This window comes from Vespula vulgaris, chromosome 9 (assembly GCF_905475345.1).
Source record: "Vespula vulgaris chromosome 9, iyVesVulg1.1, whole genome shotgun sequence".
NCBI lineage: Eukaryota > Metazoa > Arthropoda > Insecta > Hymenoptera > Vespidae > Vespula > Vespula vulgaris.
In genome coordinates, this window is record NC_066594.1 from 8,306,929 (window position 1) to 8,330,200 (window position 23,272).

A 23,272-nucleotide genomic window follows, 5' to 3' on the forward strand; every position below is an offset into this window, starting at 1 on the left:
CATATTTTACCATTTATATTTTCATTTTCTCACAGACGAACCTGGACCTCCTGGACGACCAGAGGCTGCTGATTGGGATAAGGATCATATAGATCTGAGATGGACTCCACCGTTGAACGATGGTGGATCTCCAATCACCGGATACGTGATTGAAAAGCGTGAGAAGGGAACACCACGCTGGATTAAGGCTTGCGAAACCAGTGGACCAGAGTGTAAAGGTCGTGCCGATAATCTTGACGAAGGTGTCGAGTATGAATTCCGTGTCAAGGCAGTTAACGCTGCCGGTCCTGGTGAACCATCGGACACCAGTAAACCGATTACCGCTAAAAGTAGACGAAGTAAGTTATATCATTCCGATTGTTAGTCTAACATTATTAAAATTTTTTCCACAAAAGACACTGCTTTATATTGCCGATTGTTCTCCAGTGGCACCAAAGATCGACAGGCGAAACTTACGCGACATCACCGTACGTGAGAACGAAGGGTTCCACTTCGATGTTAAAATTTTGGGCGAACCACCACCAGACGTCACCTGGGTCATCAACAACAAGAGCATACAACAAACTACGCATCGCAGAATACAAAATGTACCTTACAATTCGAAATTCTTTAACGACAAGCCCGAACGTAAAGATTCTGGCATATATAAAATCACAGCTGTTAATCAACATGGATCCGATACGGCAGAAGTTGAAGTAATAGTTGTCAGTAAGTATCTGTCAGATTGTGTCATTTTCTTAGATTTAATAAGAATATAAACTAAGCGTTAACACTTCGACAGGTAAACCTGGCAAACCTGAAGGACCATTAGAAGTATCAGACATTCACAAGGAGGGTTGCACGCTTAAATGGAAAAAGCCTAAAGATGACGGCGGAGAACCTATCGAAGGTTATCTCGTAGAAAAGTTCGATCCAGACACTGGTGTATGGTTACCAGTTGGGAAAACGACAGGACCTGAAATGAAGGTCGAAGGTTTAACGCCTGGACACGAATACAAATTCCGAGTGAAAGCCATTAATAAAGAAGGAGAATCGGAACCGTTAGAAACATTCAGCTCTATCATTGCCAAAGATCCGTTCAGTAAGTAATTACTTTTGAGTTATTCTTAATTTCAAATTTGAAATCTTTGAATAATTACAATTTGTATCCTCGCTTGTAGCTGTACCGAGCCCACCGGGAGCACCAGAACCGGTCGATTGGACTGCTAATCAAGTAGAACTTTCTTGGAAAGAACCGGTCAGTGATGGTGGTTCTCCAATCACAGGATATATCGTTGAGAAAAAAGACAAATATAGTACGATGTGGGAGAAAGCTCTCGAAACTGAAACACCTGTTACGCAAGCTCTCGTACACGGTCTCATAGAGGGTAACGATTACCTCTTCCGTGTAATTGCCGTAAATAAAGCTGGTCAATCGGAACCGGGTGAAGCAAGTAAAACCTTTACGGCTAAACCTCGCTTTTGTAAGTATGCAAAATTTGCTTCTATTTATATTGTTCGATATACAATAAGATACATAAAAGTATTCTCTTGTTAATAACGATGGCATTGATCTCATGGCGCTTGTGCATTCCACGCGCACCTAATCTGAAAATAGAAATATTCAATTCTATATTGAGTAGTTTTTGAAATCAATTTGGCAAGAGCCAGGGAGTACTTATTAACGTTCGTTTCTCTCTTCAGTGGCACCAAAGATCGACAGACGCAATTTGCGCGACGTTACTCTCTCGGCGGGATCTCTTCTAAGGTTCGACGCGAACGTGATCGGTGAACCTCCACCGCACATCGAGTGGCGATACGGTGCGATCCCTCTGCGCTCTGACAAAAAAGTACAAATCGACAATTCGGATTATAGTACGAAATTCAGCATCCGCCCAGTTTCCCGCGACGACAGCGGCGATTATACCGTTACTGCCAGTAATTCGTCTGGAAAAGATTCCGTTACTGTCCAAGTGACAGTAACTGATAAACCTTTACCGCCGGAAGGACCACTACAAATTACGGACGTCCACAAAGAAGGATGCAAGCTGAAGTGGAAGAGGCCGAAAGACGATGGAGGCACTCCGATCGAATACTACCAGGTGGATAAGATGGACCCAGAAACGGGTTGCTGGATACCATGTGGTCGATCCACCGAACCGAGTAAGTATTCTCAAATTCCATCGTTCGATTCCGCGTATTTCAAAATACATCTTGTAAAAAATATCATTTTGAAATTTTTAGACTTGGAAGTAACCGGCTTAACACCTGGCAAAGAATATTTATTCCGAGTATCTGCAGTTAATGCCGAAGGCGAATCCAAACCGCTAGAAGCAGAAGAAGCTATATTAGCTAAAAATCCATACGGTACGTGCAATTGGAAATTTTTTTATTACGCACTAATGATTATTATTCATAGTTTAAACACCTGCTTAAATCTATAGACGAGCCTGGTAAGCCGGGAGATCTTCGCGCTACCGATTGGGACAAAGATCACGTGGACTTGGCGTGGACACCGCCAATCAACGATGGTGGTTCACCCATCACTGGTTACATAATCGAAAAGAAAGATAAATACGGAGAATGGGAAAAAGCTGTGGAAGTACCAGCGGATCAAACTTCGGCAACCGTACCCGATTTAATAGAAGGACAGCCTTACGAATTTCGAGTACGGGCAGTTAACAAGGCAGGTCCCGGAGAACCTTCTGATCCGACACCAACTATAATTGCGAAACCACGCAATCAAGCACCTAAGATCGATCGTACCAATTTAATCGAAGTAAGGATCAAAGCAGGACAAAACTTTGGTTTCGATGTGAAAGTTATCGGTGAACCGACGCCTACGACAAAATGGATGTTAGGAAGTAGAGAAGTAAGACCAACCGATCGGATAAAAGTCAAGCACATCGATTATAACACTAGTCTGCACGTCCGAATGGCGACCAGAGCTGAATCCGGCAAATATTGCGTAGTCGCAGAAAATATTAACGGCAAAGACGAAGCGTTTGTCAAAGTTACCGTATTGGATAAGCCTAGTCCGCCCCAAGGACCTCTTAGGGCAAGCGACGTGCATGCCGAAGGATGTAAACTTTCTTGGAAACCTCCCGAAGATGATGGTGGTCAACCCATTGAAAAATATGTCGTTGAAAAGATGGATGAAGTTACCGGACGCTGGGTTCCAGCAGGTGAAACCGATGGACCAGAAACATCGCTAAACGTTGATGGATTAACTCCTGGTCATAAGTACAAATTTAGAGTACGTGCGGTTAACAAGCAAGGCAAATCGGAACCACTTGTTATGTCGCAGAGCATCGAAGCTAAAAATCCATTTGGTAAGATATTTTTTGAATCGACTCTTTGCAATGTAAAACATATATCGTTTGACTCTACTTTCCTGTATAATTTTATTTCCTTCCTGTATGTAGACGAACCAGGTAAACCAGGCACGCCTACTGTTACCGATTACGATACAAACTTCGTCGAACTACAATGGTCGCGTCCAGACCACGATGGTGGTTCTCCTATCACTGGTTATGTAATAGAAAAACGCGACAAATATAGTCCCACTTGGGAGAAGTGCGCCGAGGTCGAAGGTGATGTAAATACCGGAAGAGTCGACGACCTTGTTGAAGGAACGCATTATGAATTCCGTGTCAGGGCTGTTAACAAAGCTGGTCCCGGCGAACCATCGGACGCATCGAAATCGCACTTGGCACGACCCAAGAATCGTATGTATATAGTTAAATATTTGCGTACGCTCGACGTAATAAAATACGCAATAATCAAAATAACTCATTATTGAATATAAATAAATAATTTAATTCGATATGTACATTATTTACAGTTCCACCAAAGATCGATCGCAATTACATGTTAGATGTAAAAGTGAAAGCAGGTGGTTTTTACGACTTCGATGTACCGGTTATTGGTGAACCACCACCGGTAAAAGAATGGTCCCTTAAAGACAACGTCATAATGGCGGATGAACGCATCAAAATTATAAACGAAGATTACAATACCAAAGTTCGCGTGATGGAAGCAAGAAGATCGGATTCCGGCGTTTATACATTAACTGCTAGAAATATCAATGGTAAAGACAGCGCCACGTTAAACGTTAATGTTCTCGACATACCATCCCCGCCGGAGGGACCATTGCTTATAAGTAATGTGACGAAGAATTCTTGCACGCTAAAATGGCGAGCACCAAAAGACGATGGTGGTTCAGAAATCCTCTACTACCAAGTAGAAAAAATGGATACGGAAAACATGCGTTGGGTACCGGTGGCCGAAGCTACGACTACATCCGCTCGCGTAGACCATCTTATCGAAGGTCACGACTATCAATTCCGTGTGCGTGCTGTAAACAAACAAGGAGAATCAGCGCCATTGATCGGATTGGACACTATAACAGCAAAGGATCCGTTTGGTAAACCAGATAAACCAGGCACTCCTATCGCCACGGATTGGGATAAGGATCACGTTGATCTCGAATGGACACCACCTAAGAAAGATGGTGGATCTCCGATAACGGAGTACATAATAGAAAAGAAACCTCGTTTTGGACAATGGGAAAAGGTACTCGAGGTTCCGGGTAACAAGACAAGTGCTACAGTTCCAGATTTAATCGAAGGTCAAGAATATGAGTTCAGAGTGATCGCTGTCAATAAGGGTGGTCCTGGAGATCCATCCGATGCATCTGCACCTGTCATCGCTAAACCACGTTTCCGTAAGTATCGATATTGAAATTATAATTTTGTACCATAGTACAAGAACAACGAATTATATATTACAGTTGCACCAAGCTTCGATACGGCACTTCTGCACGACTTAGTCGTACGTGCCGGGCAAAAGATCAGTTACATCATTCCTATAGAAGCATCGCCTAAACCAAAAGCAACTTGGACACTGGATGGTAAACCTCTTGAACCAGATTCACGCCACGAAATGTATACTACGCAAATAGAAACTACATTCGAAATTCCATTCTCCGTTCGTTCTGATAGTGGACGATATGCTATAACTTTGGAAAATGAATATGGCAAATTCAGGTGACCTATCGATATTAAATAAATAGATTAAAATAATATTGTAAAACGTTATCCTAAAAAAAATATATTAACATACCTTTGTATATTTTCTAGTTCGAGCGCTAGAGTTACTGTACTAGACAGACCGTCGCCACCGGAGCCACCATTAGTAGTCAGTAACGTCACCAAAGACAGTTGTCACGTAACATGGGGTCATCCTCTCGATGATGGTGGTAGTCCTATCCTCCATTATGTCATTGAAAAGATGGATCTTTCTCGTGGAACATGGTCGGACGCTGGAATGAGCATGGTTCTTAGTCACGATGTAGCTCGATTAACTCATCGTAAAGAGTATCTTTTCCGTGTAAAAGCGGTTAACAATATCGGAGAGTCTGATCCACTAGAAACTAAGAAGAGTATCGTCGCTAAGAATGAATTCGGTTGGTATTGTCAGAAAAGCTTTAAAAATATTTTTTTTTCTTCCAAGTATTTTTTCCTTTTGTGAAAATAGAGAAAAAAAGTATCGTACACATAATTATCTTCATTTTGCAATATTTACAGATGAACCAGATGCTCCTGGCAGACCAACGATAATGGACTGGGACAAAGATCACGTTGATCTTCAATGGCCCGCGCCAGGCAATGATGGTGGTTCTCCCATTACGGGATATATCGTACAAAAGAAAGAAAAAGGCAGTCCTTACTGGGTCAATGCTGTTCATGTACCGGCTGGACAGACAAGTACAACTGTCCCAGATTTAACAGAAGGTCAAGAATATGAATTCCGCGTTATAGCGGTTAACGCAGCTGGACAATCAGAACCGTCTGAACCAAGTGATCTTGTGACTGCTAAACCACGATTCTGTAAGAACGCTTTCTTATTTCCAACTTATTTTACTAGTTTCTCATTCCGAAATATTTTTCTTAATTTAAATTAAAGTACTTCTGAGTATAAAGTTACATAAATAAATGTATTATTTCAGTGGCACCAAAGATAAAGACACCGCTGCAAGACATTCGTGTTAAGGCTGGCTTAATCTTCCACGTGGATATCGATTTTGTTGGTGAACCAACACCTGAAGTTACATGGACTGTGGGAAGCAAAGATTTGGAAACCAACGAGAGAACTACTGTTACTTCTATCGGTTATCATACGATCGTTCATACGGTCAATGCACAGAGATCCGATTCTGGATTATATCACCTCTTATTAAAGAATAGTAGCGGAATTGACGAAGGTAGCTTCCAAGTAATCGTCTTGGATAGACCTGGACCACCAGAAGGTCCTTTAGAATACGAAGAAATAACAAGTCAGTCGGTTACTTTATCGTGGAAACCGCCAAAGGATAATGGTGGCAGCGAGATCACGTGAGTAATCAGTCGATCGAGTGTAATATTAATCGTTTATAACAATTTTTTATAAAACGATATGCTTCTCCCACAGTGGTTATGTAATCGAAAAACGTGATCTTACCCACGGTGGTGGTTGGGTACCAGCTGTAACGCATGTCAATCCAAAGTATAATCATGCAACCGTTCCAAGATTATCGGAAGGCACCACTTACGAGTTCCGTGTTTCTGCAGAAAATCTTCAAGGTCGTTCTGAACCTTTGACCACGGACCGTTCGATAGTAGCTAAGAATCAATTTGGTAATTTTTATTATGACTACTGCGAACTTATCATTTTTGTATTTTAGTTATTGAGTAATAACTTTATCGCTTCTTGAAATAGTTGCTCCTGGTCAACCTGGTAAACCCGAATGCGTCGATGCTGACAAAGATCATATTAAAATCAGATGGACTGCTCCAATCAGTAACGGTGGTTCTAAAATTATTGGTTATGACGTGGAACGTCGTGATCGTGCAACTGGTCGTTGGCTTAAAATAAACAAGGAACCAGTTAGGTACGCGGAGTATTACGATGATCACGTCACTGAAGGTCACCAATACGAATATCGCGTCACTGCGATAAATGCCGCTGGAGCTGGTAAGGCCAGCGATACATCATCCGTATTTATTGCCAAACCCATGAAGGAAAAACCGAAATTGTATTTGGATGCTCTCATCGGTCGCAAAATTAAAGTTCGTGCTGGAGAACCTATTAATATCAATATTCCGTTATCTGGAGCACCTACTCCTACCGTGGAGTGGACCAAAAATGGAAAAGCGCTTACAGAAACTCTTCGAGCATCGGTAAGAATTTAAAAAACAATCTGAAAGAGAAATAATAATTATCAAAAATATTCTACATATTAATAGAAATAATATGAGTAGCAAAGATACTGAAATATATTATTTTTACTTAATTTCAGACCGAAACTAAGAGTGATCGGACACAACTACTCGTCGATAAGTCTGTACGTGACGATAGTGGTACATACACGGTTACCGCCACAAATGAACACGGCAAAGATTCGGCTGACATCGAAGTCACGGTCGTTGATAAGCCTGGACCACCTCAGGGACCACTTCAATACACAGCTACGACACAGGAATCAGTTTCACTATCCTGGAACAAACCCTTGGATGATGGTGGATCTGACATAACCAATTACATTGTCGAAGTAGCGGACTTTGGTTCTGATAACTGGCGCCAAGTGCCTGGATATGTTCCAAGAACCAGTTTTACAGCGAAAGGTCTTACAGAAGGAAAACGATACCTCTTCAGAGTACGAGCTGAAAACATGTATGGAGTTTCGGAGCCTCTCGATGGTAAACCTGTTGTTGCAAAGAGTCCATTCGATCCACCAGATGCTCCAAGTCAGCCACAAATTCTAGGCTACACGCCCAACAGCTGTAGCCTATCTTGGAATCCACCCGTTAACACGGGTGGCAAGCCAATCACAGGTAAAATAACTGCATTGTAAGGGACACTATATAATTCTAAATATATTTTCATATTTTTTATTATTTCTTACTTAAAATCCATAGGCTATTATGTCGAGAGACGCGAACGTGGTGGTGAATGGCTTAAAGTTAATAATTATCCAACGCCAAATACTACTTTCACGGTGCAAGATCTTCACGAAGGATCTAGATACGAATTTAGAGTAATAGCTGTGAACGAAGCTGGACCAGGCAAACCTAGTAAACCTACAGAACCCATTACAGCTGGACATCAACGAAGTAAATCAACTTTCTTTTGCATCTTCCTTTACATTACGACTATACGAAATAATATTAAAATAATATTAAAATGTCTGTTTAGTGCGACCTGACGCTCCAGAACCACCGAAAGCAGATAGGATTACGAAGGATTCGGTGACGTTAAGCTGGCGTCCTCCACGTAGTGACGGTGGTGCTAAGATCAGAGGTTACATTATCCAAAAGAAAGCCAGAGGAGAGGACGAATGGGCCGATGTCAATGGAGCTCTTATTCCTACGAATATATATACCGTACCAAAACTTACGGAGGGCGAAGAATATCTCTTCAGGGTAATAGCTGTGAACGATGTTGGTAACAGTGATCCTAGCAAACCTAGTAGCCCTATTGTTATCGAAGAACAACCAAATAAACCAGTTATGGATCTTGGTGGTGTCAGAGATATTACCGTCCGCGCCGGCGAAGATTTTTGTATTCATGTACCTTATATTGGTTTCCCCAAACCAACTGCTACGTGGTTTGCTAATGACGTTGTTAAAGACGAAACAGATTCACGTGTACATCAACAGTTGGCCGATGATTATGCAAGGTAGGTATTTTGGATTGTTTTTAACTATACAAATTGCTTAACCTACTAATTATCCTTTTTATTACAGTCTTGTAGTGAAAAATTCGAAACGTTCAGATGGAGGACAATACAGGCTTCAATTACGTAATTCCTCTGGATTTGATACAGCTACGATAAACGTTAAAGTTCTAGACAGACCAGATCCACCAGAAAATCTACGTGCCGATGAGTTTGGCGGAGATGCTCTTACTCTCTTCTGGAGTCCGCCAAAAGACAACGGTGGTGGCGATATCACCAATTATGTGGTTGAAAAAAGAGAACCACGTGCAGCCACATGGTCAAAGGTATAGCTACCAAAATATGCAATCGTTTTTAATACAGAAGTTGCAATAAAAGAGATAGAAATTTTATATCAATTAGCAAAATCTTTCTATAGGTCAGCAGTTATGTTACTACACCGTTTGTACGTGTACGAAATCTGACCGTTGGTCAAGTCTATGAATTCCGCGTGATGGCTGAAAATCAATATGGAACATCAGATCCAGTCACAACAATTGATCCAATCAAAGCTAGGCATCCATTCGATCCGCCAGGTCCACCTGGAGCACCACGTGGCGTGGAAACCACTGAAGATAGCATTACTATCACATGGACGAAGCCTCGTCATGATGGTGGTTCGCCTATTACCGGATACGTCATCGAAAAACGTCTTTTGAGCGAAGACAAATGGGTCAAAGCAACTCCGGCATTAGTACACGAAACGACATATAAGTAAATATCAGAGATAAAATATTCTTGAGGAATTTGTTAATGCAAGTATCTAATATATTTTTAATATTTCTTAACAGGGTTACCGGATTGATTGAAAATCACGATTATGAATTCCGTGTGGCAGCCGAAAACGCAGCTGGTCGTGGTCCATGGAGCTTGAGTTCGGATGTGATACGTGCCAGCGCTCCAGCGTGTAAGTATATTATAATAAACACCGGTGATCTTTATAAATGATTAAGTTATAATAATATACGTGTTCAAATAATTTAGTCCCGCCAAAGATTACCAGTGATCTAAGTATTCGCGATATGACTGTTATCGCTGGAGAACCATTCACCATCACAGTACCGTTCACGGCGAATCCAAAGCCTAGACCAAGTTGGTCAATTAATGGCGAAGAAGTTCTCACTGGAGATAGAATTAAATTCGAGACAACGGATATTGCTTCACAATTCGTCAACAAGAAAGCAAAACGATCGGACACTGGAACATACACTATCTATCTTACCAATACCGTTGGCACGGATTCAGCTTCATGTAAAGTTCTTGTAGTTGGTAAGTATATTTCCTCTTGGCATTACTTATTAAAGAAAAAAAAAAAGTATATAAATAGTCTTAGTTACATAAAATTGTTTAATAAGTACGTTTAATAAATACGTATTCGTTATACCTTCAGATAAACCATCGCCACCTCAAGGTCCATTAGACATATCCGATATTACACCTGAAACTTGCACACTTTCGTGGAGACCTCCGTTCGATGACGGTGGTTCACCGGTTACAAATTATGTTGTCGAGAAACTGGATCCTGCTGGCGTAAGTTATTCTTTATAGAATTCTCTAGAATCCTACGGAATTGTAGTCAGAGATACGGAATATAATTTAATTTTATATTATTACAGTTCTGGGTAAAGCTTAGCAGTTTCGCTAGAAATACTCATTACGATGTGATCGGTTTGGAACCAAATCGCATGTACAATTTCCGCGTAAGAGCGGAAAATCAATACGGTGTGTCTGAACCATTACAAGCGGATGATCCAATAACAGCTAAATTCCCCTTCACTGTTCCGGATTCACCTGGACAACCCCGTGTAATAGATTGGGATACCACAAGTGCCACATTGGTTTGGTCAAGACCATTATCCGACGGAGGCTCACGAATACAGGTAATTTTGTAGAAGAAGATAAGCTCAAAATATTTCTTTGTAAATGTAAAATAATGTTAAAATAATTCGCATATTTTTGTATCCAGGGTTACAAGATCGAATTCCGTGATCCAGCAGATGATATGACGTGGCGAATAGCCAACGACTATCTTGTTAAAGATACAACTTACATCTGCTATAATTTGGCCAGTGGTCACGAATACGAATTTAGAGTACGAGCAAAGAACGCAGCTGGCTTCAGTAAACCGAGTCCACATTCGGCACCGTTTAGAATAAAGGGCAAATTCAATGTTCCTTCTCCACCTGGTACCCCGCAAGTGACTAAAGTCGGTAAAAACTACGTTGATCTCAAATGGGAAGCACCTGTCTCTGACGGTGGTAGCCGTATCACTGGTTATGTCGTTGAAAAACGTGAAGTCGGAAGTGCTATTTGGATTAAATGTAACGATTACAACGTCACGGATACAGAGTATACCGTACTTCATCTTATCGAACGAGGAGACTATGAATTTAGAATATTTGCGGTTAACGCGGCCGGAAGATCGGAACCTAGTTCGTGCACCACACCGGTCAAGATTTGCGAAGTTGAAGGTGGTGAGAAACCAGAATTCGTCAGGAATTTGCCTATTAGCCAGATAGTTCCGCTTGGCAAAACGCATGTATTCGAATGCGAAGCTACAGGAAAACCATTACCGACTGCCAGGTTAATATAACATATACGTACATTATATATTACCAAAGAAAATATATAACGAGGAAACGTCGTCTCAATGCTATTTTATTACAGGTGGCTGAAGAATGGTCGCGAGATCACGCTAGGTGGACGCTTCAGAGCAGAAGCTTTAGATGGAATTTACAGGCTCGTCATATCCGGAGTAATGGAAGCTGACGACGGCGATTACAGTTGTCAAATATCGAATCCTCTTGGTCTGGCAACGACGACTGCTCGTCTCAAGATTGGAAGCCCACCGCGTATCGAGCGTATGCCCGACGACTTGTATCTACCGGAAGGCGACAATACCAAGATCAAGATCTACTACAGTGGTGATCAACCGATGGATGTTACTCTGAAGAAGGATGGTCGCAAGGTCGTTGAAACGTCGCATATCAAATACACCGTTTTTGACGAATATCTTATTATCTTTATCAAAGACATCGAGAAAGATGATGCCGGTGTATATGAATTGTCCATATCCAATGACAGTGGCGACGTTAGCGGCTCTTTCACCGTTTATATTACCGGTCTACCTGGTCCACCAACAGGTCCACTCAACGTCACCGACATCAACAAGCACACGTGTACTCTGTCCTGGCATCCACCCAAATACGACGGAGGTCTTCGTATAACACATTACATGATAGAACGAAAAGACATTACGCATACCCACTGGATTATCGTCGCGTCCTTCTGTAAGGATACTACGTGTTACGTACAAGGTCTAACGGAGGGTCAAGAATATCTATTCCGAGTAATGGCAGTTAACGATAATGGTATGGGTCCACCCTTGGAAGGCACAAATCCTATAAAAGCCAAGGCACCGTTCGATCCGCCTGGACCGCCCGGCACGCCAAAAGTTATCGAAGTGGGTGGAGATTTCGTAAATCTTTCGTGGGAGAGACCGGAAACCGACGGTGGTTCCAAGATACAAGGTTATTGGATCGAAAAGCGCGAGGTCGATAGCCAAACTTGGCAACGCGTCAACGTTGCTATCTGTTTACCAACTCAGATAAATATTAGCAATCTTATCGAGGGAAGACAGTACGAGTTCCGCGTTTTTGCCCAAAACGAAGCTGGTCTTAGTCCAGAATCTAAAGCCTCGACGTCGGTTAAGATCGTCGATCCTCAAGCCGCCAAAGCTCCAGAAATTATTTCGCCTTTGCATAAAGTCAATTGCGTTCAGAATCACAATGCCCACTTCCATTGCACCATTACTGGAATTCCCAAGCCCAATATTACGTGGTTCAAGGGAGCTCGTGAAATTATCGGTGGCAGTCGCTATCAAATTTATTCGGAAGGCGACGTGCACAATCTCATAATATACGATGTATTCGGTGAAGACGCGGACGAGTACTTCTGTCGCGCGGTAAATAAATGCGGCGCAAAATCTACGAAAGGTGAACTCTTCATAAAGACGCCGCCTAAACTCAACGTACCACCAAGATTCAGAGATACCGCATTCTTCGACAAAGGCGTCAATGTCGTAATTAAAATACCGTTCACCGGTTATCCCAAACCAAAGATCACTTGGGTAAGAGAGGGAGAAGTCATCGAATCGGGAGGACATTACTCCGTCGAGGTGAAAGAGAGACACGCCGTATTAACTATCAGAGACGGCAGTAGACTAGATTCCGGACCTTATCGCATTACAGCGGAGAACGATCTTGGTCAGGACTCGGCGATCATAAAGATACAGATAAGCGATCGTCCTGATCCACCACGATTCCCACAGATCGACAACATCGGTCACGACTCCTTGGCGCTTTCGTGGAAACCACCAGTCTGGGATGGCGGCAGTAATATCACCAATTACTTGGTGGAAAAACGCGAACATCCGATGACCAGTTGGATCAGAGTTGGAAACACCAGATTCTGCACAATGGCCGTTACTGGTCTCAGCCCTGGACATCAATACGATTTCCGTGTTTGCGCTGAGAACGTCTACGGTAGATCAGATCCGAGCGAAGTAACGCCGCTTATCACGACCAAGGGTACCATCAAGAGAGAGTTCAAGAAGAAGGAATACGAAACGGACGAGAGTGGCAAAAAGATACGTGGTCGCAGTGACGAAAAAGTTCGCGATTACGATCAATTCGTCTTTGACATTTATAGTAAATACGTGCCGCAGCCGGTTGAGATCAAGCATACATCCGTTTATGACAAATACGACATCCTTGAAGAAATTGGTACCGGTGCCTTTGGCGTCGTTCATCGTTGCCGTGAAAGATCTACCGGCAATATTTTTGCTGCCAAATTCATTCCAGTTTCTCACGTCATGGAGAAGGAATTAATTAGAAAAGAAATAGATATAATGAATCAATTGCATCATCCTAAATTGATCAACCTTCATGATGCTTTCGAAGATGACGACGAGATGGTTCTAATCTTTGAATTGTAAGACGATAAATTATCATTCTAATCGATTTTCAAAAATAATAATGTTGTTTCTCCTTTATCATTGTTACTGATAATTCTTTTTTAGCTTATCCGGTGGCGAACTGTTTGAGAGAATCACTGCCGAAGGTTATATCATGTCCGAGGCTGAGGTCATTAATTATATGCGCCAGATATGCGAGGGTGTCAAACACATGCACGAGAAGAACATCATACACCTTGGTTTGTTCGAGAGATGATTAAACGTTTTTTTCGTCCGTAGTATTAAAAAGAAATAAATAAATAAATCGCGATTGAACGTGATGCATTGTAGAAACGAATTGATATGCTCTAGGAAGAACAGAAAATAATCGAACGTTAACGTTATTTTTCAGACATCAAGCCAGAAAACATCATGTGTCAAACGCGTAACAGCACGAACGTAAAACTAATCGACTTTGGTTTAGCTACTAGATTAGATCCTAATGAAGTCGTAAAGATCAGTACAGGTACAGCGGAATTCGCAGCTCCTGAAATTGTGGAACGCGAACCAGTCGGTTTCTATACGGATATGTGGGCTTGCGGTGTATTGGCATACGTTCTGTGAGTATATAATTTCCATATTTCTAATCGTTTAGCTCTCTATTAATTATGATACCAAATAATTAAAAGCGTCCTTTTTTCTTTTTTTGATCGTATATTTCTTTTACATATAATTACATTTATTCTGATTGAAAAGTCTGAGTGGTCTCTCGCCCTTCGCCGGTGACAATGACATCGAGACATTGAAAAACGTAAAGGCCTGCGATTGGGACTTTGACGAAGAAGCGTTCCGGGACGTCTCTGAAGAGGGCAAAGACTTCATCAGACGATTGCTCGTCAAGAATAAAGAGTGGGTGCATTCTTATAGCATATGCTAATAATTGAATTAGCGAGTAGCAAAGCGAATTTGTTCAATCGTTAATATTATTTTTGTAGGAAGCGTATGACCGCTCATGAATGCCTTCTTCATCCATGGTTAACTGGCGATCATAGTGATCGTACCAATGCCATATCCAGTAGCCGATATCTTAGCTTCAGAGACAAATTACGTGCCAAATATGAGAACTGGGATAAATACGTTCTACCCATCGGCCGGCTAGCCGAATATTCCTCGCTTAGGAAATTATTGATAGAAAAATACAAGATCTATGACTCTTCGTTCGGTAAATTTGTTTGATAACCTATAGTAACTTTCTTAATTTGTATATAGAATTATAAAGCGATCCATGCATATTATTTCTAGATCGCCGACAAGCTGCACCTAGATTTGTCATCAAACCTACAAGCGCATTCGCATACGAAGGACAAAGCGTAAAGTTCACTTGTCGAGTAATCGCCATTGCTTCTCCCGTTTTAACGTGGTTCCACAATAATCAAGAACTTCGACAATCTGTTAAGTTCATGAAACGTTATCATGGTGACGACTACACTTTCATCATTAACAGAGTTAAATTGGAAGACAGAGGAGAATATGTGATACGTGCCGAGAATCATTACGGTTATAGAGAAGAAGTTGTATTCCTTAACGTACAACGTAAGTAACAAGATTGAGAAAACTTGTTTTTATTATCGCGACACGTTACTGAGACAAAGCTTTTGTGGATTAATTATTAATCGTGTGATAAATTTGTAGCACTGCCCATAGAAATTCCAAAATACAGACCAGAATTGCATCCGGTGCGCAGACGAGAACCACTTGGTTATAACGTATGGATGGAAACGATCGAATCAGCTCCAAACTTTACCTTCTTATTGAGGCCACGTGTGATTCAAGTCAGACAAACGTGCAAGCTACTTTGTTGTCTAGCTGGAAATCCACCGCCGACCGTCAAATGGTACAGAGATAGAGAAGAATTATCTAAACATCATTATTCGATGACACACGCGGACGGTGTCGTCACTATGGAGATTATAGATTGTAAACCAGAAGACAGTGGCAAGTATCGCTGCGTAGCGACAAACATTCATGGCAAGGATGAAACGAGCTGTGTCGTTATTGTAGAAGGTAAGTTCGAAAACAACAAATAGAGAAATATGACGGAAAATATGGGTGACAATTGACAATGGAACAACAATCGAAGTAACAATACTTCGCTACGTGAATCGATAAATCGTTAAATTATACATGTGTTTAATACGAAATCTGATTAAATATTTATTTGTAGGAACTGGAGAAACAGAGGAGCAATGTAAATTAGCACACGACCTCCTACATTCCGGAGGTAGAGCTGCTTGAGCGTGACTCCCCTTATTTTTATCCCCTTTGATCCTTTGCTATCTATGGAGTGACAAATGAGAGATTGCCGAAAACACTTAACTATCAATTTGAAACGATCGTATGGAATAAGAAGTCGAACACTTTACGAAAATCTTGATAATTTTATTACAATGTATTTTAAAATTCAACATGAATTATATTATAAAAATATATAAAGTTAAAAAAACTACCAAAAACACTATGAGGCAATAGCTTCAGTGGTATATTTGGTTTTATGAATTTTTCTTTTTATATTGGCAAGAAATTAACATATTCTTTTAAATTGTACAAGACACTTTTCATAATTCTAAAAAAAAATCATCGCATTGTCATTTCTTTATATAAAAATTCATTTAGAAATGTCTTTTGTGAATGTCACCGAGTATAATTGTTTCATAGTTTTCCCTCAATTCAATCCTAATGCTTAACGATTTGAACGATTTTTTATGTGAAAGTATCAAGATTTATTCCGTTTGTCTACTACACAATAGTTAATCACTCGTTCGTTATGATCATTCGTCCATCGGTAAATTTAATTTAAACACTTAAATGTGACCTTTTTGTCCGTATCGGAAAAATTCTTTAGCTATTTTCCATTTGTCACCCTGTGTATGTTTTGAAGGATTGGAAGATGTAATTGTATCGCAAAAGGTATACACGTATGTGTATATGGCATAGTATGTATTCATTTGATGTGATCGAAATTTAAATGTTATACGAACAGCATAATATTTTTTCATTAAAATTACGAATTAGCTTTTAAAAAGTTATTATGCCATCTAGAGTAGAGTTGATTAAACTTAGAATTGCTGCTGAATTAACTCCATGATTTAGTCCACCACGATATCTATTAAACGTAATTCGTATTATTCCTTTAGTAATGCACACACATAAATCATCAAGCTGGTATGTAACTCTGAATAACTCTAATCTAGAGACCTTCTCAATGGATACCTTCCAATTCTATAGCAATTATTCATTTATTCCATGATTCTACCCAGTTTGTTTTTACCCGTAGACGCTGCAAAATAAATAAAAATCCTGCAAATATGTCATATAGTGAATGCATACAAAAATGCGTGTAGAGCATGCTACAAAAGCATATTGATTTCTATCGTAATGAAATATACGAGCCCTGATACTAAATACTTATCTTTAGATCGGAGGTTTATTGAGCAACCACTGAAACCTGCACCACCACCTATTGTAACTGTTCATAAAGCTAGTGGTTACAGTGGCTACAGTTCTACTACTACACAAGGTCATTCGAGTACATCACACAATTATAGCAGTTCAACCACCAAACTGAATTCCTCAAGTTCCTCATCTTATAAAGTAAGCTTATTAAGATGCAAACCAAGATAGACCCTACATACGATCGTACAGTTTATATACAGATAACATTGATATCATTTGTAGGCTACAACCGAGTCTTCGTCAGATAAACGTAATGCTAAAAAATACGGAAGTAAATTGGATGCTACAGGCAGCCCATCTCGATCTAGAAACACTACTAAAGAACTTGCTTGTAGGTATCCTAGATTGTAAAATAATTTGTTGAAAAGTTACATTTAATTCATATCTTTGCAGATCCATCAGATGAAAGTATGAAACCACCAGAATTCACAAAGAAATTAAATGATCTTACAATTAACGACGGAGAGCAGCTGGAACTCACTGTCAAAGTTGATGGTGATCCAGAACCACAAATAACTTGGCTTAAGAATGGCAAAGTTAGTATAATTTGTATACAGATAATGCAATTATGTTATTATTAACAATATTCTTCAAAGAAAAAGTATATTTTTAATTCAATTCTATAGACCGTGAACTCCTCTGAGATTGTTGATTTGAAATACAAAGCTGGTACTGCAACTCTTACTATTAATGAGATATTCCCCGAAGACGAAGGCGAATACATTTGCAAGGCAACCAATAGCCTTGGAACATCTACAACATCCTGCAAATTAACTGTGAAACGTGAGTAAAGCTTATTACCTAAATTGGAATGATATAAAAAATTTATATAAACGTAAAGAAACTTTTTCATTTGGTTCCTACTTTGTTTTTAGCAATGGAAAATGCAGCAGCTAAAAAGAAGAGCGACGATAAACCACCAAAAATAGTAGATCATCTGACAAGCATGTTTGTGAAGGACGGGGAAGCCGTGACACTCAGTTGTCGAATTATTGGTGCAAAGAAATTTGATGTGGTGTGGCTTCATAATAATAAAGAAATCAAGCCTAGCAAAGACTTCCAGTATACAAGTGAGGCTAATATTTACAAATTAAATATTGCTGAAATCTTCCCAGAAGATTCTGGTACTTACACGTGTGAAGCATTCAATGATGCAGGAGAAAGTTTCTCATCGTGTACATTGAATGTCCTCGGTAAGAAATTTTTTCGAATATCTTTTGAATTAATAGTTACTTTTCCGTGCAAAATATAACATTGACGTGCTGTGTAGTTCCCAACGAGGAACCCAAGAGCCCGGTCTTCACAACATTCCCACAATCAGCAACCGTGAGCGAAGGTGAAACAGTTACTTTCACATGCAAGACTGAAACTGCGCCCTTGAAAGGTAAGGAAAAATATGTCTATAGAATATTATTATTTCGAGTTTATAAATCACTAGAAAAAAAGTTATTTATTTTTTATGTCATGTAAAAGAAACGTAAAAAATTATAAAGTATAAATATAATATGAAATAATATCATCATTTTATTTCTACAGTAACTTGGTTAAAGGATGGTAAGGCGCTCCCTGAGACCAGCAGCAAATACTCTTTCAGTTCAGACGGTGATAAATCGTTTGAACTAGGTATTAAGGCATGTACGGCTAGTGACGTGGGACAATACATAGCACGTGCAATTGGCAAAAAAGGCGAAACTAATGCAGCCTTTGCTCTAAACGTCACTAATCCCGGCGATCTCTAAACTCAAAATTATTACTTTTACAACAATTTATATTACGGTCTTTTTTAGAAATCAGTTTTAATATACATCTGCAATTTGCAATTTAGAATGCTTTCTAAATGAACGTGAATACTTTTCATCGATTATAATCTATATCAAAAAACACGAGATGTAAGAAGAAAGAATGCCGTTAATGTGCACGGAAGAAACGTAAAGCAGACACAATTCCGAAATACAGTAGAACCTCGTTTATCTAAATAAGGGTGGGAGGGTGGGAAAGGGGAACATGGATATTCGGGTGGAGTTCGGTTAATAGAGATTCAGGTAACGAAACTTTCGGATGATAGGAAATTCGAATAATCGAGATTCTACTGTACGCGATACATCGCGTTTAAAATACTTAGCCTGCAAACAAATCACATTGTCAAAATAACGATACAGTCGTTATTCGTTATACGTAAATTGTTAAAAAAACATACATTGTGTTTTTTTTTTCTGTGTGCTTGTCATGTCGCATAAATTGTCGTTTAAACGTAAACAAATAAACGCGTCAAACATCACGAATAGCACGCGCAACTTATACGCTAATATGAGCTTCGCTGTACACACGATTTAGCATACTTTTAAGTACACAACGGTGCGTAGAGGCAGTCTGACATCAATATGCCTGGAAGAGTTATTAATTCCGATAAAATGGCCAGCATCCTCTATTCACCTAAACAACGAAATAATTTTATCGGAATGCGTTAACTTGTAATGGCATTGCCAAAACACTTCTTTATTCCATATAATTAAACGCACTGTCGTGTTATACTTGTTTGAAGACTGCTTCCATTACAAAATTTATGATAAATAAAAAACTTATGATTAAAAAATACTATTAACATTTATTTTTATTTGCAAATATTTCTAAGAAAACTTTCTATCTTTTTATATTCCTTCATAATGAATGTTATATTCAAAATAATTCTCATATCTTATCTACTTTAATTGAAGGTAAACTTAACATTGGTGTTGAAGTATTAATTATAATAAAAAAGTATATTACAAGTTACCTAATATGGATACCTCGCACAATGTTTTTGGATCAATTGTATCAAAACTTCCTAGCCTAGGATCTAAAATTAGTTCCTGTGGATTATTTCTTGTTCTATTGTCTGTTTCTAGATATGAATAACTACATGATTGACATTTTTTAGATAATATCGATATAAAACCTATGCCAGGAATGAATAAACCTATTGAAGGATACACATTACTCATAGTATGTATCATTGCATGATCTTTGTACAATTTTAAGCAATCATCACATATTTTTTCTTGTATATTACTAATTCTGGATAAAATTATATCGTTATCTCCTACAAATATTATTTCATATTAGTGATTAATTTTTATTTTCATATACGTTGTATATCTTCAATTTTCTCACTTACTAATCATAAATATTACGAGTCCATATGCCATAAAATGATGTGCTATAGGCAAAGGAATATTCTCTAAAATAATAGTCTTCCATGTTTCAAGTTCAGGATAGAATATATAAAGAGATGATCTCAATAAAAATAATTTTTTTTTCATGATACTATAATGTGGCACTTCAGTAAAACATTCAGGTACATCTGCAGTTTTTGCCCATTTACCTACAAATATCCATTTGATGCATTGTGAAATATAATATACATATATATACATACATACATATATATATATATGCATATATATATATATATACACACACACATACGTATATCCTATTTAATAACTTAATTTACCTGTATGTATATTAAACATATCAACTGACGATAGTTTTAAACGATGACGTCCTACACCACCCACCACAATCATACAATTACTTAAAAATCCAGCAATCATATGTCTTCTTGGGCTAGGAAGTCTAAAAACGTATATATTAGAAAGTAAACGCAAATAATGATTCACTATGGAGTTTACAATATGATCATTCACCTTCCAAAATAATACCATTTTTTAGTTATAAGGCAATATCGCCAAATTATTTGATTAAATTGACCAGTTCCTAAACCATATTCTCCGCCAACAAGATATATATTAAATCCTGAAGAAAGATAAGGTAAATTGCATGGATATCTAAAGAAATATTTTTTACAACATTTTTTATCATTTTCATAATATACGTACCTCTGCCAGTAACTTGCGAACCTATTAGATCCTTCCCAGAACATTTGAGATATTTTAGTTCTATTAACTCAGATAACTGAATACCATCCCAACAATAAATATATCCTTTCTTATTACTAAGATTTTCTAATTTATATCCAATTATATATTGTACAAATTTAGATTTCTTTGTCAATGGTATATTTATTATACTATTATTAATTGTAGAAGCCTGAACAAATCCATTAAAAAAAAAAAATATTCCTCCCAATAAAATTTATAAATAAAAAGTACATAAATAAATAATTAACTTACTGTATTATGATCCATCCATTCGTGTAATACATAATGCGAATATTTTGTTGTTGACCTAACATTAACATTTTCAATTAACTGTTTGAGATTGTTAATAGGTAGCTCGATCAAAGAATTAATGGGTAAATCCATAAAACGATCTAAGCATACTGACAAACAGACATCAGTCAATAAACTTATAGCCAACTCTTGTGCCAATAACCAGACATCAATTACCTTTTCCGGATTCAACCAATATAATATGATAGTATCAGTTATATCGCTTATTAAATCGTCAGCCATGAAAAGTACAGCCAATTGTAATAAATTTAAAAGATCTATAAAATTATCTGTTTTATACTTCACCATTGAAGATTTAATGAAATAACAAAGTTCAATTAATACTCTTTCATCGTCATGAATCCACTCAATAAAATTCTAAGAAACAAAATAATCTCAACTAGTAAATGATGAACAAATAACGAACAATCGATTAAATATTACACACAGAAACTATATATTAACCTGTAACATAGATGAAGTAATATCATAATTTATAATATGTTCTTTGTTTTGCGAGTCGTAAAAATTTGGAGAGAAAAGGCAATGGAAATAATGACTTTTGTTAATAAGTCTTTTTTTATCGACTTCAAAGCGATTATTTTCAAGAATTAACGTAATAATTTCATCTTCCATCGTATCAAGCAATAACAGTGTGTATCAATAATGTACTAAATAATTTTAACACCTTCGGGATGGAAAATCGCAGCACTGGATTTTACACTTTTCACAGAACTTTAAATTACTGCTATATTAATAATAAATTGTTATTGGTATACGTGAGAGAACTTGCGATCGAATGTACTTCTTGTTATCTTCTGGTTATCCTTGTTGACAAGAGGTCAGTTTTTCATGAGACTGTGACGAAGAAAAAATTGACCTAGCCTGTGTGGAAGTTACTTGACAATATAAATAATTCATTCTTCCTAATACTACATGTTTATCTAAACTATGACAAATTCTCGATATAATATGTACTTTCATGATATAGTTTATAAACCTAAACTAATAAGTTATAATATTTAAAATCGTACAATCTTTTATAAATATTTATTTGCAAATGATATTTCGGAATCGCGTCGAATTATTAGGCACAAATTTTAAATATAGAGCTATGGCTTATGAACGAGCAATAATAACACTAATAAAGCGTTAAAATCGACGTAGTCCGTTAAAAAATTTAATCGAGTGAATATCGTGTATCGGTTTAATGACAGTGAAATATGATAGTAATTTTACAGGAATGATGAGTAGTAATAATAAATAATGATAGCGAAAATAATAATCTAGAATTTCGAGTTGCGATCTATCAATGAAAAAAAAAGAGGATAACGCGTACTGATGGAATATCTAATTATTCCTTTTTTTTTTACTTTCAATTTAATCGTCCTTATAAATAATATTATCAAACATCACAACTGTGCGACGAATAAATTTTAACTATATTCTTTTACTCACGTAGTTACCGGCACAAAATTCAACGACCAATCATATCGCAGCCATCATAATTTATCGTTCGCGCGCTAACAAGGCAAATTGTTACCGTAAAAATTAAGGAAACATTATGCACTGACCAGGCTATGTAATTATAGGCTAATATAATTATAGGTATTGAAGTTATATCCATTTATGAATAATACCATTACTCTTATAATTTTTAAGTCATTACGTTCCATTTACCAACAAACGGCGCAATTTATTCATTTCTCATCTCTAAATCGCTAATCTGCTAATTAATTTCCAATCTATAAGTTTTTGCAACATCAATTACTTTTATCTTCATTAAATATATTTATAGAATTTATTATCGTTACTCTTAAGTTCTGTTATATCAACGGAATTACGACTTCATTTTAGTAG

General features: G+C 38.1%; 2 protein-coding genes across 48 annotated transcripts in view; one reads left to right on the plus strand and one right to left on the minus strand.

Moving 5' to 3' along the window:
• Positions 1–19,796, plus strand: part of LOC127066024 (twitchin) — a 64,196-nt gene extending 44,400 nt beyond the window's left edge. For 43 of the 46 annotated variants that reach the window (XM_050999164.1, XM_050999212.1, XM_050999211.1 and 40 more), the window contains 40 exons: positions 36–338; positions 427–708; positions 782–1,081; positions 1,161–1,463; positions 1,684–2,142; positions 2,224–2,346; positions 2,424–3,311; positions 3,405–3,707; positions 3,824–4,705; positions 4,772–5,027; positions 5,121–5,446; positions 5,568–5,870; positions 5,990–6,374; positions 6,451–6,656; positions 6,739–7,199; positions 7,319–7,853; positions 7,938–8,132; positions 8,215–8,698; positions 8,766–9,021; positions 9,114–9,448; positions 9,526–9,641; positions 9,719–10,003; positions 10,125–10,264; positions 10,351–10,614; positions 10,701–11,317; positions 11,402–13,726; positions 13,815–13,948; positions 14,101–14,308; positions 14,445–14,597; positions 14,684–14,910; positions 14,991–15,281; positions 15,381–15,752; positions 15,913–15,969; positions 17,164–17,339; positions 17,424–17,532; positions 17,595–17,737; positions 17,828–17,984; positions 18,077–18,394; positions 18,472–18,585; positions 18,738–19,796. In XM_050999164.1, the coding sequence (XP_050855121.1) occupies positions 36–338; positions 427–708; positions 782–1,081; positions 1,161–1,463; positions 1,684–2,142; positions 2,224–2,346; positions 2,424–3,311; positions 3,405–3,707; positions 3,824–4,705; positions 4,772–5,027; positions 5,121–5,446; positions 5,568–5,870; positions 5,990–6,374; positions 6,451–6,656; positions 6,739–7,199; positions 7,319–7,853; positions 7,938–8,132; positions 8,215–8,698; positions 8,766–9,021; positions 9,114–9,448; positions 9,526–9,641; positions 9,719–10,003; positions 10,125–10,264; positions 10,351–10,614; positions 10,701–11,317; positions 11,402–13,726; positions 13,815–13,948; positions 14,101–14,308; positions 14,445–14,597; positions 14,684–14,910; positions 14,991–15,281; positions 15,381–15,752; positions 15,913–15,969; positions 17,164–17,339; positions 17,424–17,532; positions 17,595–17,737; positions 17,828–17,984; positions 18,077–18,394; positions 18,472–18,585; positions 18,738–18,940 (13,994 nt within the window). In that variant the 3' untranslated portion in view covers positions 18,941–19,796. The remainder of the gene's footprint in view (positions 1–35; positions 339–426; positions 709–781; positions 1,082–1,160; positions 1,464–1,683; positions 2,143–2,223; positions 2,347–2,423; positions 3,312–3,404; positions 3,708–3,823; positions 4,706–4,771; positions 5,028–5,120; positions 5,447–5,567; positions 5,871–5,989; positions 6,375–6,450; positions 6,657–6,738; positions 7,200–7,318; positions 7,854–7,937; positions 8,133–8,214; positions 8,699–8,765; positions 9,022–9,113; positions 9,449–9,525; positions 9,642–9,718; positions 10,004–10,124; positions 10,265–10,350; positions 10,615–10,700; positions 11,318–11,401; positions 13,727–13,814; positions 13,949–14,100; positions 14,309–14,444; positions 14,598–14,683; positions 14,911–14,990; positions 15,282–15,380; positions 15,753–15,912; positions 15,970–17,163; positions 17,340–17,423; positions 17,533–17,594; positions 17,738–17,827; positions 17,985–18,076; positions 18,395–18,471; positions 18,586–18,737) is intronic. The other 3 variants (XM_050999170.1, XM_050999174.1, XM_050999197.1) reach the window with 2 other exon arrangements.
• On the minus strand, positions 19,527–23,221 carry LOC127066037 (uncharacterized). Of its 2 annotated transcripts, none has more exons than XM_050999257.1 (7): positions 21,878–23,221; positions 21,374–21,790; positions 21,080–21,290; positions 20,888–20,996; positions 20,695–20,816; positions 20,356–20,562; positions 19,527–20,280 (listed from the first exon to the last, which is right to left on the minus strand). In XM_050999257.1, the coding sequence occupies exons 1-7, from the start codon at positions 22,046–22,048 to the stop codon at positions 19,964–19,966; spliced, it is 1,554 nt and encodes a 517-aa protein (XP_050855214.1). In that variant the 5' UTR covers positions 22,049–23,221; the 3' UTR covers positions 19,527–19,963. The 2 variants fall into 2 exon arrangements, with proteins under 2 accessions (XP_050855214.1, XP_050855215.1); XM_050999258.1 differs by lacking the exon at positions 21,878–23,221 and having other exon boundaries at positions 21,374–21,522; positions 21,590–21,738.
• Between the last annotated feature and the right edge of the window lie 51 nt (positions 23,222–23,272).

What these genes read in the sequence shown, in the direction of transcription:
- LOC127066037 (XM_050999257.1), bottom strand. Translation starts at nt 22,048, where the DNA reads ATGGAAGATGAAATTATTACGTTAATTCTTGAAAATAATCGCTTTGAA. An exon ending in TTACTTCATCTATGTTACAG is followed by an intron (nt 21,791 to 21,877) that starts GTTAATATATAG and finishes TTTGTTTCTTAG; the next exon opens with AATTTTATTGAGTGGATTCA. An exon ending in AATGGATGGATCATAATACA is followed by an intron (nt 21,291 to 21,373) that starts GTAAGTTAATTA and finishes GGATTTGTTCAG; the next exon opens with GCTTCTACAATTAATAATAG.